This window comes from Natator depressus, chromosome 20 (genome assembly GCF_965152275.1).
Source record: "Natator depressus isolate rNatDep1 chromosome 20, rNatDep2.hap1, whole genome shotgun sequence".
NCBI classification, from domain to species: Eukaryota; Metazoa; Chordata; order Testudines; family Cheloniidae; genus Natator; species Natator depressus.
In genome coordinates this window covers 6,817,207-6,833,349 of record NC_134253.1, presented here as the reverse complement: position 1 = coordinate 6,833,349, position 16,143 = coordinate 6,817,207, and the positions used below count along the sequence as shown (strand labels likewise).

Here is a 16,143-nt window from a genome sequence, read left to right as displayed (position 1 = left end):
CAAATCATCCCCCCGGCACAGATCTAGCTGAGGAAGGCTCAGCCCAGAGGCAAGGTCACATTTGCTGTGAAAGGGGGTGTCTAGAATGGACAGGCCTTAATGGTTCACAGCAGCGTTAGCCCTTCCAGTTAGCAGTGGCGGGGGGGGGGGGGGAGGAGGAAGACTGCCCCCCATTCTGTCTGCCCTTCCCACCCCCTACCTCGGCCATACACGCTGGGGTCCTTGCACTCTTTGATGTCAGCTTTGTTGTCCAGGCTGATCTTCACCCGGCCACTGTGAGCCTTGTTGTCAAACGTGATCTGGTGAAGGAAGAGGAAGACTGCTACTGCACAGCGAGGAGGGAATGGGATGCCCAGGAACCTCTCTGGCTGGATAGTCCTCACCAGCCCTGCTCCCGCCGCAGGACTCTCACTCCCTTATTGTAGTCCTGTTCTGCCGGGCAGCATGTGCCAGCAGCACAGCTGGGTCTCACACTGACCCTCTGATGGAGAACCTGCTCAGCGAGCGGCCATGCAGAGAGGGTGCACCTGGCAGCCCCGCAGGCTCAGGGAGCCCAGCTGGGCTCCTCCTGGCTCTCTGGGAAGAGTTCTTGGCTCAGACACATGAGCCAGTTGGAATCCAGCTCCTGAGCTGGTTCTGCAGGGCCAAGAGGAATGAGCAGCAGCAGAAGACTTCTTCATCGCTTGAGTCAGCAGGTGGCACTGTGGAGCAAGGGCAATTTCACAGTGTCTTTCCAGCTGAGACCCCCACTAGAACTGCACCACAGCCAGAAACCTTGGCCTCCTCCCTGGCTCCCTCCTCCTATGTCACGGCTGCTCACCACCCCAGGGACTCAGCCCAAAGAGCTACCTGCCCTCGCTCGCTGGCCCGGGGGCACATCGCTTGGAGGAATTCAGCCTGACCGCTCCTTTGCTCAAGAGCGACCAGGCTGTGGGGTGGTCTCCCAGGAAGAAGGTAGTACAGGCTAACGGCTTGTCCATCTCTAACTCATCCCAAACTCCCATGCTTCCCTCAGGCAGCTGCAGCCCTGGGGGAGTGCTACCTATGTATTTCTCTGGCGCAGGCACGTGCAGCTCAGAGCTGGGCCAGGGTTACTCACAGTGATGGTGAAGGTGTAGCAGTCCGGGATCTCATTGTTAATGATCGTCTGGATGTTGATGGCCTTCAGTTTAAACTGGATGGTGACGTTAATGAGCCTGCAGGAGACAGTGATCAGACTAACAGGACGTCTTCGGAATGGAATGTACCATTCAATCACTCCACGAGGGAGCTGCTCTTCACAGCTAGAAACTCAGCACCATACTGCCCCTTTCGGCCCAAAGCTACACAGGCCATCCCCCCTTAAGAAGCAGGTGTTGGCCCATTTTACAGATGGGGAAATAGCAACTTAGCTGAAATCACAGGAGCAGTGGCAGAGCCAGGAGCAGAACCCAGAATTCTGACTCACTGCTCCATCCCAACCACTTGATAACACAGCCTAAAGGGAAACCAAGGTAATGTCTTTACACTGCAGCTGGGAGGTACAATTTCCAGCTCAGGTAGATGTACATGCACTAGTTCTGCTCAAGCTAGTGCCGAAAAAGGCAGTCTGGCCACCGTGGCTTAGGCTAGTCATCCTAGTACAACCACAACCAAGATCCTAGGTACGGCTCAAACAACTAGCCTGAGCCGCCACCCAGGCCACACTGCTGTTTTTATTGTGTTAGCTTGAGTAGTGCATGTGTCACACCTCCCCGCTGCAGAGCGGCTGAATCCTTAACAATAATGCCATGAACATAACCGGTGGGCACTTTCTGAGCCGCCTCCCCCCACCAACACCGCCTCCTGCTTGGTAGTGTGTGGGAAGCTGTCAAGGTTCCTCCCCCACTCTGAACTCTAGGGTACAGATGTGGGGACCTGCATGAAAACCTCCTAAGCTTACTTTCACCAGCTTAGGTTAAAACTTCCCCAAGGTACAAATTAATTTTATCCTTTGCCCCTGGATTTCCACTGCCACCACCAAACTTTAACTAGGTTTACTGGGAAACGTAGTTTGGACACGTCTTTCCCCCCCCAAAATCCTCTCAACCCTTGCACCCCACTTCCTGGGGAAGGTTTGGTAAAAATCCTCACCAATTTGCATAGGTGACCACAGACCCAAACCCTTGGATCTTAGAACAATGAAAAAGCAATTTTCTTACAAGAAGACTTTTAATAGAAGTAAAGGAATCACCTCTGTAAAATCAGGATGGTAGATACCTTACAGGGTAATTAGATTCAAAACATAGAGAATCCCTCTAGGCAAAACCTTAAGTTACAAAAAAGACACACAGACAGGGATAGTCATTCTATTCAGCACAGTTCTTTTCTCAGCCATTTAAAGAAATCATAATCTAACACATACCTAGCTAGATTACTTACTAAAAGTTCTAAGACTCCATTCCTGTTCTGTCCCTGGCAAAAGCAGCAGACAGACAGACACAGACCCTTTGTTTCTCTCCCTCCTCCCAGCTTTTGAAAGTATCTTGTCTCCTCATTGGTCATTTTGGTCAGGTGCCAGCAAGGTTACCTTTAGCTTCTTAACCCTTTACAGGTGAGAGGTTTTTTCCTCTGGCCAGAAGGGATTTTAAAGGGGTTTACCCTTCCCTTTATATTTATGACAGAAGCATTTCCCCCCCGTCCCATAGTTCAATTCAACAGGGAGCCATCGCCTTCAGACTCGTCCTGCTAGAACTAGGATGTATGTCTTTCAGCTCAAGCTAGTGGTATCTTCCCCAACCCTGCGCTCATTCATGTTACACAGTGGTCACCGCACACATCCTCAACACCACAGAGCTCCTAGGGCCCTATCACACCGTCCTCCAGAGCTCGGCCAGACCTTAGCAGCTGTGCTCTCTCAATTGCTGAGTCCCAGATTTAGCAGCATGTTGAGTAACCACAGGGGAAGCAGAAGTTCTTGTAGACAATGCAGCAACAATGCCACTGTGCTAGCACAGGCTGAAGCAGGCCCCAGAGCCCACGTAAGAAGGAGAAGGGGAAAGAGGGACCCAGGGCACAGGAACAATGAGAATAGCTGGTTCAGCACTTCAGAGCCCAGCGGAGCACCCTGCCTCACATGCAGGAGTCCCTAGGAGCCACTGAACAAGATCAGGAGCTTTTCAGGATACTGCACTGTTCTGCTCAACTAAGGCTTCTGCTCTGCCTGTCAGCCTGCCCACCAGTGTCCCCCAAACTCAGCCCTGCCAGCCAGCCCCCACACCTGTCGTTCCCCCAACACACATACCAACTTGGCTCTGCCAGCCCCCACACCGGTCTCCCCTCCCACCAACTTACCATCAGCCAGTGGGCCAGCACATCTGTCTCCCCATCAGCACCCAGTGCCAACAACCAGCCCACCCACCTGTTTCCCCCGCTCACACCCACCAACTCGACCCTGCCAGCCAGCCCACCTGCGTCCCCCTTCCCGCCCACCAACTCGACCCTGCCAGCCAGCCCACCTGCGTCCCCCTTCCCGCCCACCAACTCGACCCTGCCAGCCAGCCCACCTGCGTCCCCCTTCCCGCCCACCAACTCGACCCTGCCAGCCAGCCCACCTGCGTCCCCCTTCCCACCCATGCCCTTACCTTGCCACAGATTTTAGCCACTTTCAGTCCCTCACTCACTCTCCATCACTCACAGGCCCAGGTTGCCCCACTGAGAAATATGAAGACTGTCCCTGCTGCACCCTTCGGTTTCACCCCTCAGCTGGGGGGGCTTCTGCCTCTTACACTTATCAGGCCTCGTCTACGCTACGGGGGGAGATTGATGTAAGTTATGTGAATACCGTAGCTGAAGTCGCCGTGCTTAGATCTACTCCCCGCGGGGTCCGCACTACGCGATGTCGACTGGAGATGCTCTCCCGTCAACTCCCCTGGCACTTCTTTTTCAGGTGGAGCACAGGAGTGGACAGCGATCGGCAGTCGATTTAGCAGGTCTTCACTAGACCTGCTAAAATCGACTGCCGATGCATTGATCGCTGCGCATCAACCCCCCCCCCCCCCGTTAGTGTAGACAAACCCTTAGTAGTAATTCTGCATGCAGTGGGGTCTAGTGGATAGAGCACCAGCCTGGGACTCTGCCACTGGCCTGCTTGGTGACCTTGGGAGAGTCACTTCCCTCCCCATGCCTGTTCCCCTCTTATCCTGTGTCTGTCGTGTCTACTCAGATAAGGCTTTTGGGGGCAGGGGCTGTGCCTCACTAGGCGTCTGTGCAGCACCCTGCACAGTTCTGCGACGGGAACTGAGTGACGCTGTGGTGGGAGATGGTGCCCGCTTAGCAGGGCCCACAGAAGCAAATCAGACCTGTATGTACTTGAGGAACTGAGCTCAGGCAAGCGACTCTCCCCCTCTGGCTGAGGAAGTTGATTCATCTCTGTCCAGCAACCCTTTTCATGAATAAGGCTGTTTCCACTACAAAGACCCTAAATTTGGAATCATCAGAGCAGGAAACTTCGAAGAGCTGAAGCCACACATGATGCTGCATGTGCTGCCCCCGGGTAATACTGCCAGGGAACTAACAGGGTCTCCCCTTCACCAGCATCAGACCCAGCCACTGCCTCAGTTTCACCCCCTTCGGCTCCCTAATAGTTTCCCAGCAACAAGTCTAGCCCCCTTCCCGTGCTCAGCAACTTGTTTGCCCTTTTGGTTCGGGGCAATACACAGGGACTCCCTCCCAGCCACACTGGGAATCCCAGCCTAGACCCCACAGAAAGTGCAAGAGCCAATATTCTTCAACCCCACTGTCCCAGCCAAACTGCTCCTAGAGACACCTTCCCAGGGCCCCCCATTTCCCTCCCCGGGGTTGCTCCTGCCCAGCTTTTGCCTCTGGCTGGTGTGGACAGCTCCACAGAGTTAGAGGACAGCAGGGACCACCAGATCACCTACTCTGACCTCCCATGTATCACAGGCCACCAGCATCCGCACCATAAACCCAGCAATCCAAATCAGACCAAAGGATTATAGCCCACAGGGTACTGAGCCAGAGACAGAGAACCAGGCTCCCTCAGGTAATACTGCCAGCAACCCTAGCTTTGACTGCATCTCCTGTTTTCAGCAGTTAGCCGTGCCCTGCCCTTGGTAAGAGAAGGGACCCCACGTCACTCACGACATGCCTGGAGAGACAAGACACTTACTTGTGAAACTTGAGCGTGAAGTTCCGGTAGCTGAGGTGGGGCTGCAGGGAGAGTGTCTCCACAGGCTGCAGGGGCCAGGGCATCCTCTCCATGGGGTCCACACCCAGGCAGTCTGCAGAGGAAGGGGAGACTGTCCTCAGAGAAGCAGCCCAGCCAGCACCCACACAGGGCCTACTGTCCCCTCCCCCACCTTCCAGCAGCAAGGAAAGCTCCCACCTCCCACACACACAATGGCACCATTTGCCACATCAGAGACCAGCCCTGCCGCCAGGATGGAGCCAGAGAGGAGCAGAGAACAAGGACCTAAGCCTGCTTTTCAAACAAGAGGCAGGAGCTAGTCTAAGCCAACCCACCCCTCGCATGTTTACAGAGCACTTTAGCATGGCATCTGTCCCACTATGCCATGGGCAGCCATCGCAGGCTGGGTGCAACAGACATTCCCAGCAATCCCCTCCCCCAGCCCCGAGGCCGCAGCAAGGCTCCAGGGAGCTCACATGCCAAAGGAGTGCTCACCCACCCCACCTTGAGTTTAGTGTGAGCAAGGCCTTGGGTACACTCCCCTTCCCAGGCACCGCTGGGGCTTTAAGCCACAGGGACTCATTTTTTCCCCACCAAGGTGTGAGAAGACCCCACGGAGAGGCACAGGACATGAGCCTAGGTAGAGACAGGGGCACAGACAGCAAGCCCACACTTTGCAGGGCATTGCCACCTTACCCAACTAAACCCTCAACTCTGCCAGCCAGTCAATGCCTGTTGCCACCTCTTCAGCTGTCATGCAGCTTGGGCACCACCTGATACTCACGAGGCCAGGGTGAGCACACAGCTGACTGGGCAGTAGTAAGCACCAGCCCATGGGGCCCAGCAGAGAGATCCATCAGGGAGCCTGACAACACTCCAGGGACCCAGAAGCACAAAGCAGCCTGGGGCTCACTTACCTGTGATGATCTTGGGGTCGATGTTGAAAGTGTCATTGGCAGGGTCAATCTGCCCTTTGCGATAGTACTGCTGGCACAGCATGAGGGCTGACTGGTTCCTGCTGCACTCCCCACGCACATAAGCGTAGCGCCCAATTGTCTCATTAGGAATGGCCAAGTACTGGGGAAGGAGGAGGAGACTTTACCATCCTGCCCCAAAGCCCCCATGTCAGCAATGCTTTGCTATGAGCCATGGAGAGCCCTCTGTCCCAGCCCCACACCACTCCTCCCTCACTCCGCTCATCGCAAAGGCTAATGCTCTGCAAATATGTGGATAGCCACTTTGTATCCACAGATATCCGCATACCATGTTTGCGGATCAGATGTGGATACAAATTTTGTATCCACACAGGGGTCTGCTGATGGCTTCCTGCCCAGCCCGCTTAGGTCTCCCAGGACCCCAGCGCGCTCCTCCTCTCACCTTCTCCACGGCATAGAACATGTGATCGTAGAGGTCCCTCTGCGTATAGACAGCATATGTGTCCTCCGAACCGTCCACATAGTCCTTCAGGAACAGGTGTTTGAAAGCAATGGTGTTCTCCTCCTTGAACGTCACCACCATCTGATTGCTGAGCCCAAAGAGGATGAGCTGCAGAAGGGGAGAAGAGAATGAAGCCACCTGAGAACGCTGCCCCTGGCAACAGCTTACCAATGGAGTGTGGCATTCTGTAGAACCACAAGTTTCACTCACTCGCACAGCCTCCGTTACACAGCTGCATCAGCCTTTTGAGTGTTACAATCTCATCTCAGTCAACCCAACCCAGAAGCTGGTTTCTTGAATCACTAGAACTACCTCCTTGGCTTGAACATTAAGAGCTGGAGGAGAGGAGCAATGACTGACAATCATCACTGGCAGCAGCAGAGCACTCTACGAGCTTCCACTGAACAGTACAATTCCACAGAGGACATATGGTTTGCGACAGCAGTAGTAAGTGGTGTTACATTAGGCTATTGCGGTCTCTGAGCAAGGTGATGGCCCCTTTCTCTGCAATAAACTTCCTTGTTATTGATAGTTTTAGGAACTAAGTTGGAGTCATCTTTGAGGAGAAAGCCATGCTCCCCTCCACACTATGCCTTCTGCTTCAACATAGCTACCTTCCATCAATTACTGGGAAAGTGGGAGTAAGGAGAAATAAGGATATACATCATTATTAAACGTCAAAGATGTCACATTTCCCCTTGTCTAACTAGAGCTACTCAGACTGGAACACAGGACAGCCAGACTGGATCAGAACCAAGATGCATCTTGCCAAGCACCAGATGCTGCAGAGGAGCGGGTGAGAATCCCGCAGTAGCAGGGGAGGGATATCGGTCTCCACCTAGGGCTCACACACGTCCTTGGTAGCTGCAGATTGTCTAAAGACCCGAAGCAGGAGGTTCAATATCCCTTTCACAACACTTGTTATCAATTACAACTCTGGATATTATCGTTAGCTGTATAAATGTCCAATCCCTTTTCAAATCTTGCTGAGTTCTTGGCTTCAACAACTCAAGGCAGAACGGTGGCACAGAGCTTCACAATCTGATCGCAAATTGACAGGTGGGAAATTCAAAGCTGAAAAGAGGATATATCTTTTCACTCAGTCATTATTTTAGGTAACAAGCCCAGTCTTTTCAGTCTCTCTTCATAGGAGAACTTTCCAGGCCATCAATCATTCTCAGTACCTCTCTCTGAACCCCCTCTAGTTCTTCAGTATCCTATCCGTTATGAGGTTCTCCGCACCATACAGAGTCCAGATGAGGCTGCACCACTGACTAGATAAAGGCATTAGAATATTCGCTGACTATTCACTATCCTACTCTTTATGCATCTGCACATTATTTGCTTTTCTGACTGCAGCTGCACTTTGAACAGAACTCTCCACTACACGGTCTACAATGACACTCAAGTCCCTTTCCTGGGGAGAGCTAATTTACACCCACCAGGTGAAGCAGTTCAGATTTTTTCATTCAACAGGCTTTGCATTTATGAACATGAAATGTTTGCCACCATGCTGCCTATTCATCCAGGCTGGTTAGGTCTCTCTGAATCTCCCCATAGTCTTCTCCGGTTCTCACCAACCTCATCAAGCATAGAGAGGATTGCCAGTAAGGAACTTCAGAGAGATGCACAGGAAAGATATTGGTGCTTAAATCTGTTGGTATAATGGCCCTGGAACTTTCTTCTGCAGAGCTCAGACTGACTGTACAGGGGAAGACGTTTGGTCTTTTGGTCAAACTCTTCTTGGATCACAGCTCACTAATGCAAACAAAGGACAGAATGGGGAATTTGCAGACTGCTCACAGGATGGTCTTATGACATCCTGTGCCTTGCAGTTTTCCACAACAGATCCTGATATACTACTGTGTCTCACAGTCTCTCTGCACTGAAATGCATTTCCTTTATAATCTAGTAATACTTTGGATCTTAGATTAGAATCAGACTAGGCTTGGCAACATGTCTGACCACAGTCAAATACTGTTAAATATTCCAGCAAGAACAGGTGGCAGCCCACCCTACCCTTCTGATTGCATCATGGTACCATTCTTTCATGTTTTAAAACTTCATTATAATTTGCATTTTTCTGAGTTAAAATATCTCAAGTAACTTGGGTTTTTTTTTGTAATTAGGCATAAGTATCTAGAACTGAGTCTACTGGAGACCATAAAGTCTTACTAACCAAAAAAAAAAGAAGTGTTACAATACGTTAGAGTTTTAGAATATTTGACCAATGCCTGACAGGTCAACTGACCAATTACTTTTTGACGGGCCAAATGCCCTACCCTAAATCAGACAGCTACTCAGTGAGGTAAGGCCTTCCTCTTGACAAGGATTTTACTCCAGCTATTGCTTTCTTTTAAGTGTGTCTTTACGAACTGTCTTTATTCATTACCACAATCGATGAAATCTTACCAGCTAGTGATATTTTTAAAGTTAAAAGTGCAGTTTTGCCCAAGTGACAAATGGGTTTCTGTACTCAGCAGATGTGGGGGAGGAAGTCAACCAGATCGATGGCTTCAGAGAACACAAAGTTTGCTTTTTACAGAATGCCAGAGTGAGAAACTAGGGCTGTGTACACACTACAGAGCCCATGCTATCATAGCTATGCCAGCATAGCCCCTTAGCATAAACATCCACGGGAGTCTTTCTACTGGTACAGGAATGCCAACTTGTCGAATATTAGCTATGTAAGAGAAGCCTTCTTCTGTAAGCATTGCTACGTCTACACTGGGGGTTTTGTGAACATTGGTCTGTGGCTGGGGGAGGTGGTTTTTCCCACACCTGTCAGATGTGGCTATGCTGGTACAAGTTTTAAGTCCAGACCAAGCCTAGAACAGTTTGTGCTCCCTCTTGCACCTCCAAGAACAGTCACTCCCACCCACACAGGTAGTTAAAGAGGAGCTGCATCCCTTACCCAAATCTGGAGTCCCAACCCTCCTTTCACACCCTCCCTGGTGCCACTGTCCAAGGAAAGCTTCCCACGCAAAGTTTATTCAGACTGCCTGTTAGCTGCTGAAAGGAGGATAGATGACAAAGGGAGATGGCAGAGGGAGCCTAGGTGGGAAACAGAGATGCAAGGAGACACCTAGGCAGGGTGGAAGTAAATAACCTTGAACCAAACAAGACCAGTGAGGGGACTGGAAGCAGGAGGAGACAGGAGAGGAAGATGACCTTTGCCACTACATTTGGATATGCTGGAGGGAAGGGGGAAGAGGAGATCCTGGGAGGCCCCAGAAGAAGATACTGTAGCAGCTGAGGTGTTTAAAGCTCCCTCTGTCAGTGGATTTAAGGAAGGAAGTTTTAGTCACAGCTCAGAGATCTAGACTCCAGTATTTCACATCTAGGAGATGAGCTGCTTGCAGAGGGAGGCGTTCCCAGACATGAGGGTTTTCACAAGTTGTTTGGCTAGCGGCTATGTGAATATTATTCACCTTCCACCAACTGTTCTTCTCCCTGCTCTTAAGTGCTTTGGCTTTGCCCCTTGACATTCACACATTGATTGATACAGAGACATGCTCCCACTGAACAAGCTAGATGCAGAACTCACTGGGTGAAGATTCTCTGGCCTAGGTGTCAGATGAGATCATCATAATGAATAATTCACATAGCTCACCCTCAGCGAGGGCTACTGATGGGCAAGCTTGGGAAGGGATTTGAACAGCTGCTTTAGAAGCAATTCCAACATTTAGATGAGTGCAGAATAGAACAGTTCAGGGAGGTTTTTAATCACAGCACCCCCTGCATCCAGAGGAGTTACACAGGGGGCAGCCAAGTCCCTGTTTATCGAGAGCCTGGTGTAGTTTCAAGCCTATTGAATTGCACAACTGTATTGTGCAACTACATGGAGCTTCAGCCCCCTTTAACGCCAGCTCCTAATAGCCACTTAAGGCAGAAAGGGGAAGAGTTAAATCCCCCATCCACACAACATGGAAGCTTCAAACACAGGGCAGGAAATGTACACACTGAGCTTCCAATAGCAGCGTCAATCATGTCACACTGCACATGTCCCAATCTTATATAAGAATGGCCATACTGGGTCAGACCAAAGGTCCTTCTAGCCCAGTATCTTGTCTTCCAACAGTGGCCAGTGCCAGGTGCTTCAGAGGGAATGAACAGAACAGGTAATCATCAAGTGATCCATCCCAAGTTGCCCATTCCCAGCTTCTGGCAAAGAACTAGGGACACCATCCCTGCTCATCCTGGCTAAGAGCCATTGATGGACCTATCCTCCATGAATTTATCTAGTTTTTTTAACCCTGTTATAGTCTTGGCCTTCACAACATCTTCTGGCAAAGAACTGTTGTATGAAGAAATAAAACCAAAAAAAGGAAGTAAACCTGCTGCCTATTAATTTAATTTGGTGACCCCTAGTTCTTCTGTTATGAGAGGGAGTAAATAACACTTCCTTATTTACTTTCTCCACACCAGTCATGATTTTATAGACGTTTACCATATCCCCTCTTCATCATCTCTTTTCCAAGCTGAAAAGTCCAAGTCTTATTAATCTCTCCTCATATGGAAGCTGTTCCATACCCCAATCATTTTTGTTGCCCTTTTTGTTACATATCTAGAGCACCCAGAACTCAGAGTCAATGGGAAGGTAGGATCTAGCCCATCTCATTTGCAAATGCTGGTCAGAGCATTAGATGTGCAGTGTGTCCACATTAACCTCGCTGACAGTCTTAAAGCAGGAGGTCTCAAACTGTGGTATGCGTACCCTTGGAGGTACACTAGACATCTCGGGAGGAATGCAGGAGAAAGTGTGTAACGGTGGATTTCATTTATTGCATTTTCATAATAGGCTACTCAGACAAAGCTTTAAACTGAGGGAAATTGTTATATAAAATTCGTTAATTTACATCACGATGTTCCAATGAAAACACAGATACACAGAGACGCTAACATACAGAGCCCTCACCTCCAATCACTGTACAGCGTGGGTTCAGTTGCCCAGCAACTATCCAATCTAACTGAGCTCAGAACTTAGTCAGGGGTTTTTTTTTGGTTGTATAAGTCACATTATAAGTGAAATATGGACAGATGGCTAAAAAGAGGTAGTGTTAAGAAGAAGTATCAATGATGAGACGGGCAGCTCATAGATCTGGAAGGGGGCATGCAATAACAAAAGTTTGGGAATACCTGTCTTAGGGGAAACTCAGGTTTAAAATAATTACAAAAAAGTTACCTTCCCCATATTATTACAACCATCTTTGCTTAATTATTCAAATTGACTAAATCCAATTTACTTTTCAGCAGAAGTGTGATAGTTCTCCCTTTTGCATTGCTCTCCACTTGCAAAATGAAGAGACCAGCTCATCAGTTTATCAAAAACATTTTGCAGAAGAGCAAGAGTTCCCGACAGGGCTCATTTTAATTTGTGTTTCCAGCCTCTCACGTACTAACACAGTGCTGCAATGGCATGGCTAAGTTGCAAGCGCCACAGGAGGACGACAGTTTTAGGAGGAGATATTTCTACTGATTGTGTGTTTTTACAAAACCTGAACTGAGCCAGCTGGGCCCCTTCCATTTTTGCAAGACCGAGCACAAGGAGGCAGCCTTCATGCTGCACTGATGGAGCTCTGTGCATTCAATGCACTAATCAAGGGGCTGTGCGGAGCACACACTTACAGGGTAGATCCCGCTCTGCTGAACATGCTGCTCATTGGCTAGTGTTCCAAGCCAGTTTTCAGCAAGGAAAGCAGTCAGATAGCCAGGCCACTTCCTCATGTTCCCATCATGAGGCTGACTATAGACCATGCGGTTTCAAAGTACCGACTTTCCCTTCAGCGGGCTCAGCCTGCATACAGAGCCTGCCTGAGTACCCCAACCTAGCATTACTACCCAAGAGCAAGCAGTACCCCAGGCTGCCCGATATATCACAGGAGACAAGAGTTACCCTGAACAATGGAACCAGAAAGACATGGGCTCCAGGTTGCCACAGCCCAGAGTACAGTGCTTTTCATCTCCATGCCCCCCAGCCAGCCCCCCCCCCACACACCTGGATGGTGACAATGATGATCTTGATGATCTGCAGCACCAGCTTGAAGGGTTTGCGGCCCTTGGCGCGGAACTTGTCACATGGGCTCATGAAGAAGTACTTGAGGCGCCTGCGCAAGTCTTCCTCCTCAGGCAGAAGGGAGGCGGAGCCCACGCCTGGCCTGGCCCCCCCGTCCTGAGACCCATAGCTATTCACAGGGGTCAGCAGCCTCTGTGTCTCTGGGAGGGGGAGAGTGGAAGAGACAGGAATATAAATATAAGTCACCATGGTCCTCACCTCACTGATGTACGAGATGCTCCAGAGCCACTCACCTGCACCAAACCCTAGAAGGGATTTCAGATCTTGGCCAGGCTTAGCCAGCTTGCTCTCTTCACCTGCCTCCCTCCCCGCTCTCTCAAGCTCCAGCAAAATGGTTTGTCACATCAGCCTAACTTAACTCCACTAAAGAAAGATCTGAATAGTGGGTGATTGGAGGGGGAGGGCAAGACACTCACCCACCCTTCCATGGCCTTCGAGGAAACAGGTGTTTCTCAAGCAGCCTAAACCCCCAAGCTCAATAATCCTTACGACTGAACCCTTCACCATCTGTACATCAAGCAAAATCACTTCTTCCCCCTTGATCCATCTGGTGTGTCCTCTGACAGGAGCCTCATGGATCCAGCCACTTTAGCTCCGCAGATGAGTCAGACATGATGATCAACAGGCCATAAGGATTTCTCATCAGGAAGGTGGTTTATTTACTGCCTGGCACTCACCTCAGCTATGACCTAGATACCAACTCCCTAGGGTTTGGCCAGATGATTTCATGTCTTCATAGGACTCAGAAGAAGCAACACAAGATCACTTAAACACCACCCAGACAGTTGTTTGTAGCTCTGTAGAGCACCGAACAACACAGGGCCCTGCCCTAAGGAGCCTATAGCCTAGCTTTAGACAGGAGTGTAACAAACAAGGATGGGAGGGATTAGGGTTATAGCAGGAAGATCTCATGGTTATGCAAGGTAACATCTTCATTATAGTTCGACCTGGCCACACAGCATTTCATGAGACATCAAGAAGAGGAGCTCCATCAATTCATTCCAAGTCAGTACAGATCTAGAACCAAGGAGTAAGAGACCCTGTAGGATCAGGCCATTGTTACCCCAAAGGTCCAAGTGCATGTGTGTTTTGTTCTGTGATATGGTTCCTTGTCAGAGGAGCTTTCTGTATCAGTCCTGGCAGGGGAAACGGGCATAACTGCAGTGTCACCCCAGCACGTACACTAGGATAAGAGCCCAGACTCCCTCCAGCCATGGAGATTGAGTCCTGACCTTAGCTTCCAGTGAAATTCTCCTGCCAGGCCTTGACTCGCTCGTGGCAAGCGGGAAGCTCTCTCAGAGGCATGAAGAGGGGCGTGGGGTATAGGAATGGAGACAGACTCAAGTCATCCATTTCTACAGACTGTAAGCCTTCGGTTTAAAAAAAAAAAAAGTCCAATACTTAGGGTTGTGAAGAAACTTTTCCATACTGAAGCCATGTTGGCAGGCAGCTCCAGCACCACCACAGCTCAGAGCTTCCCCTGGCAATCACAACAAGAGTAACAAGAGATTGAAGAGGACCAGTTCCACTATTCAGAACCCTCGGGGAGCAGAGGAAGTTATGAGACCTGCTGCTTGAGAAAAAGTTCTGGCACCGCAAGTGCTGGAGCAAGTGCAATCCAAAGGGTCCTTCTCCACCACCAGAAAAAAAAACAAAAAAACAAAAACAGAACACAAAAGCCTTAAGGGTGGGGAAGGGGTAGAGTAGTTGAAGCCCTCCCCCCAGCAATCAGGAGAATGAGGGAGCAGGTGAGAGACACACCCTGGCCACAGATACACCCTGGCCACCAGGACTCTGAGGAAGAGCGTTAGAGCTAAGTCACTAACTGGACCAAAACATAAAACACCCAGGCGTCTGGGAAGGTTAAGGAGAACGGTTACAGACCCCTGGGTAAAACCACCACAGCCGCGGACACCTCACAGCCGCGGAACGTGCGGAGGCCCACCAGGGCCTCCGAACCACGGACAATAAACCTGGCATGGAAAGCGGGAGACGGAGCTCACTGCAAACCCCGAGCAGGGCCCCCCTGCAGCAAGACGGAAGAGCGGTGGGGACAAGTCCTCCAGGCCGCTGTCCGAACTACGATCGCCACTTTACGCCAAGCGAGCGGCAGCCCACGGAAGCTGATGCTCAAATGAGCGGGTTCGTCTCTACGGTGCCCCAAGCCCCCCTGTCCTTTTTGCAGACACAGACTGACACGGCTGCGCCTCTGAAAACTCTCTCAGGCCAGGACGGAAGAGGAGAAATTCCCCACCGCGGAGAGCGGGCCTACGCCAGTCCAGCCGTGCCTGGCCCCGCGAGAGGGGAGCGGGCCCCTGAGCCGGCCCGCGCCGCCGAACTCCCGCCGGGGGCAGGGGACGGGACGAGCCCCCAGCGCCCGGGGAGCCCAGCCCGCTCCGTTCTCCCCCGGGCAGCCCCGCAAAGGGCGGGGAAGTGCCTGGCCTCCCCCAGCGGCGAGGAGGGGCTCCAAGCAGGGTGAGAAGCCGAGGGGAGCGCGCAGCAAAGCCGGGCTGCGGCCGGCCTCTCCCGTCCCTTCGGGGCCGCACGGGCCGGTGCCGCGGGTGCCCGGCCGGCTGAGCCGAGGAACGGGGCGGGCTCTGCAGCCGCGGGCTCGCTCTCTCTCGCCCGCCGGGGAGCGGAGCGGCCCAGAGAGGCGAGCGGGGGAATCGAACCCCCGGCGGCCTCACCTGCGAGCGGGCGGCAGGGAGCCGACATGGCGCGGACGTCGCGAGCCCGGCGCTCGCGCGCGCGGTCAGCTGTCCGGCCGGGGTTGACGCGGCGCGCGCGGCCCACCCCCATCACGTGCAGGGCCCCGCCCCGCCTCCCCTTCACGTGACCCGTCTCGCCCCACGTGCTCTGGCAGAGCTCCCGCTCTCGCACGGCCTCGCGCGCCTGAGCGGCCTTTGACCCCGGCTCCTCGGGCACATCCACCCCTCTCCCCAAGACGCAGGATAGCTCAGTGGTTTGAGCATTGGCCTGCGAAAGCCAGGGTTGTGAGTTCAATCCTGGAAGGGGCCATTTAGGGATCTGGGGCAAAAATTGGGAATTGGTCCTGCTTTGAGCAGGGGGTTGGACTAGATGATCTCCTGAGGTCCCTTCCAACCCTGATATTCTATGATCCTATGACCCCCACGGCCATGACCCCTGACCCTCAGGGGCTATGGGCTCTGCGCCCCACCCTGCTCCTGCCGGTGTGGTGGGCCTCTTATGACATTCTGGATCCCACCGGCAGTAGACCCCGCCCCCAGCACAATGTGGTCCTTCCTGCTCCATTGGCAATGTGCTCTGCCCTCCTCCCGTGATCCTAAAGGTCTCTGTGACCTCCTGGCCACATACGGTACCTGCAGCTCTTGTAAACCTCTTTCCTGATATTTGTAACTCTGTTGGCACCTTGCTGGGCTGGGCCCTGGTGGTGCTGGCATGTGTGAAAATCAGCTGTTGGGTGGGCAGCCAAGCTTCAAAC

At 51.8% G+C, this 16,143-nt stretch overlaps 1 protein-coding gene across 2 annotated transcripts in view; it reads right to left on the bottom strand.

Annotated features, from left to right (window-relative positions):
• LOC141975188 (mucolipin-1-like) overlaps positions 1 to 15,480 on the bottom strand; it is a 35,586-nt gene extending 20,106 nt beyond the window's left edge. For both annotated transcript variants that reach the window (XR_012635885.1, XM_074935433.1), the window contains exons 1-7: positions 15,368 to 15,480; positions 12,603 to 12,820; positions 6,545 to 6,712; positions 6,085 to 6,244; positions 5,150 to 5,261; positions 1,100 to 1,196; positions 200 to 299 (exon numbers count right to left, since the gene is read on the bottom strand). Coding sequence is in view for 1 of the 2 variants with exons in the window: in XM_074935433.1 (XP_074791534.1) it covers positions 200 to 299; positions 1,100 to 1,196; positions 5,150 to 5,261; positions 6,085 to 6,244; positions 6,545 to 6,712; positions 12,603 to 12,820; positions 15,368 to 15,479 (967 nt within the window). In the remaining variant the exon portion in view is untranslated. The remainder of the gene's footprint in view (positions 1 to 199; positions 300 to 1,099; positions 1,197 to 5,149; positions 5,262 to 6,084; positions 6,245 to 6,544; positions 6,713 to 12,602; positions 12,821 to 15,367) is intronic.
• Positions 15,481 to 16,143: the final 663 nt, after the last annotated feature.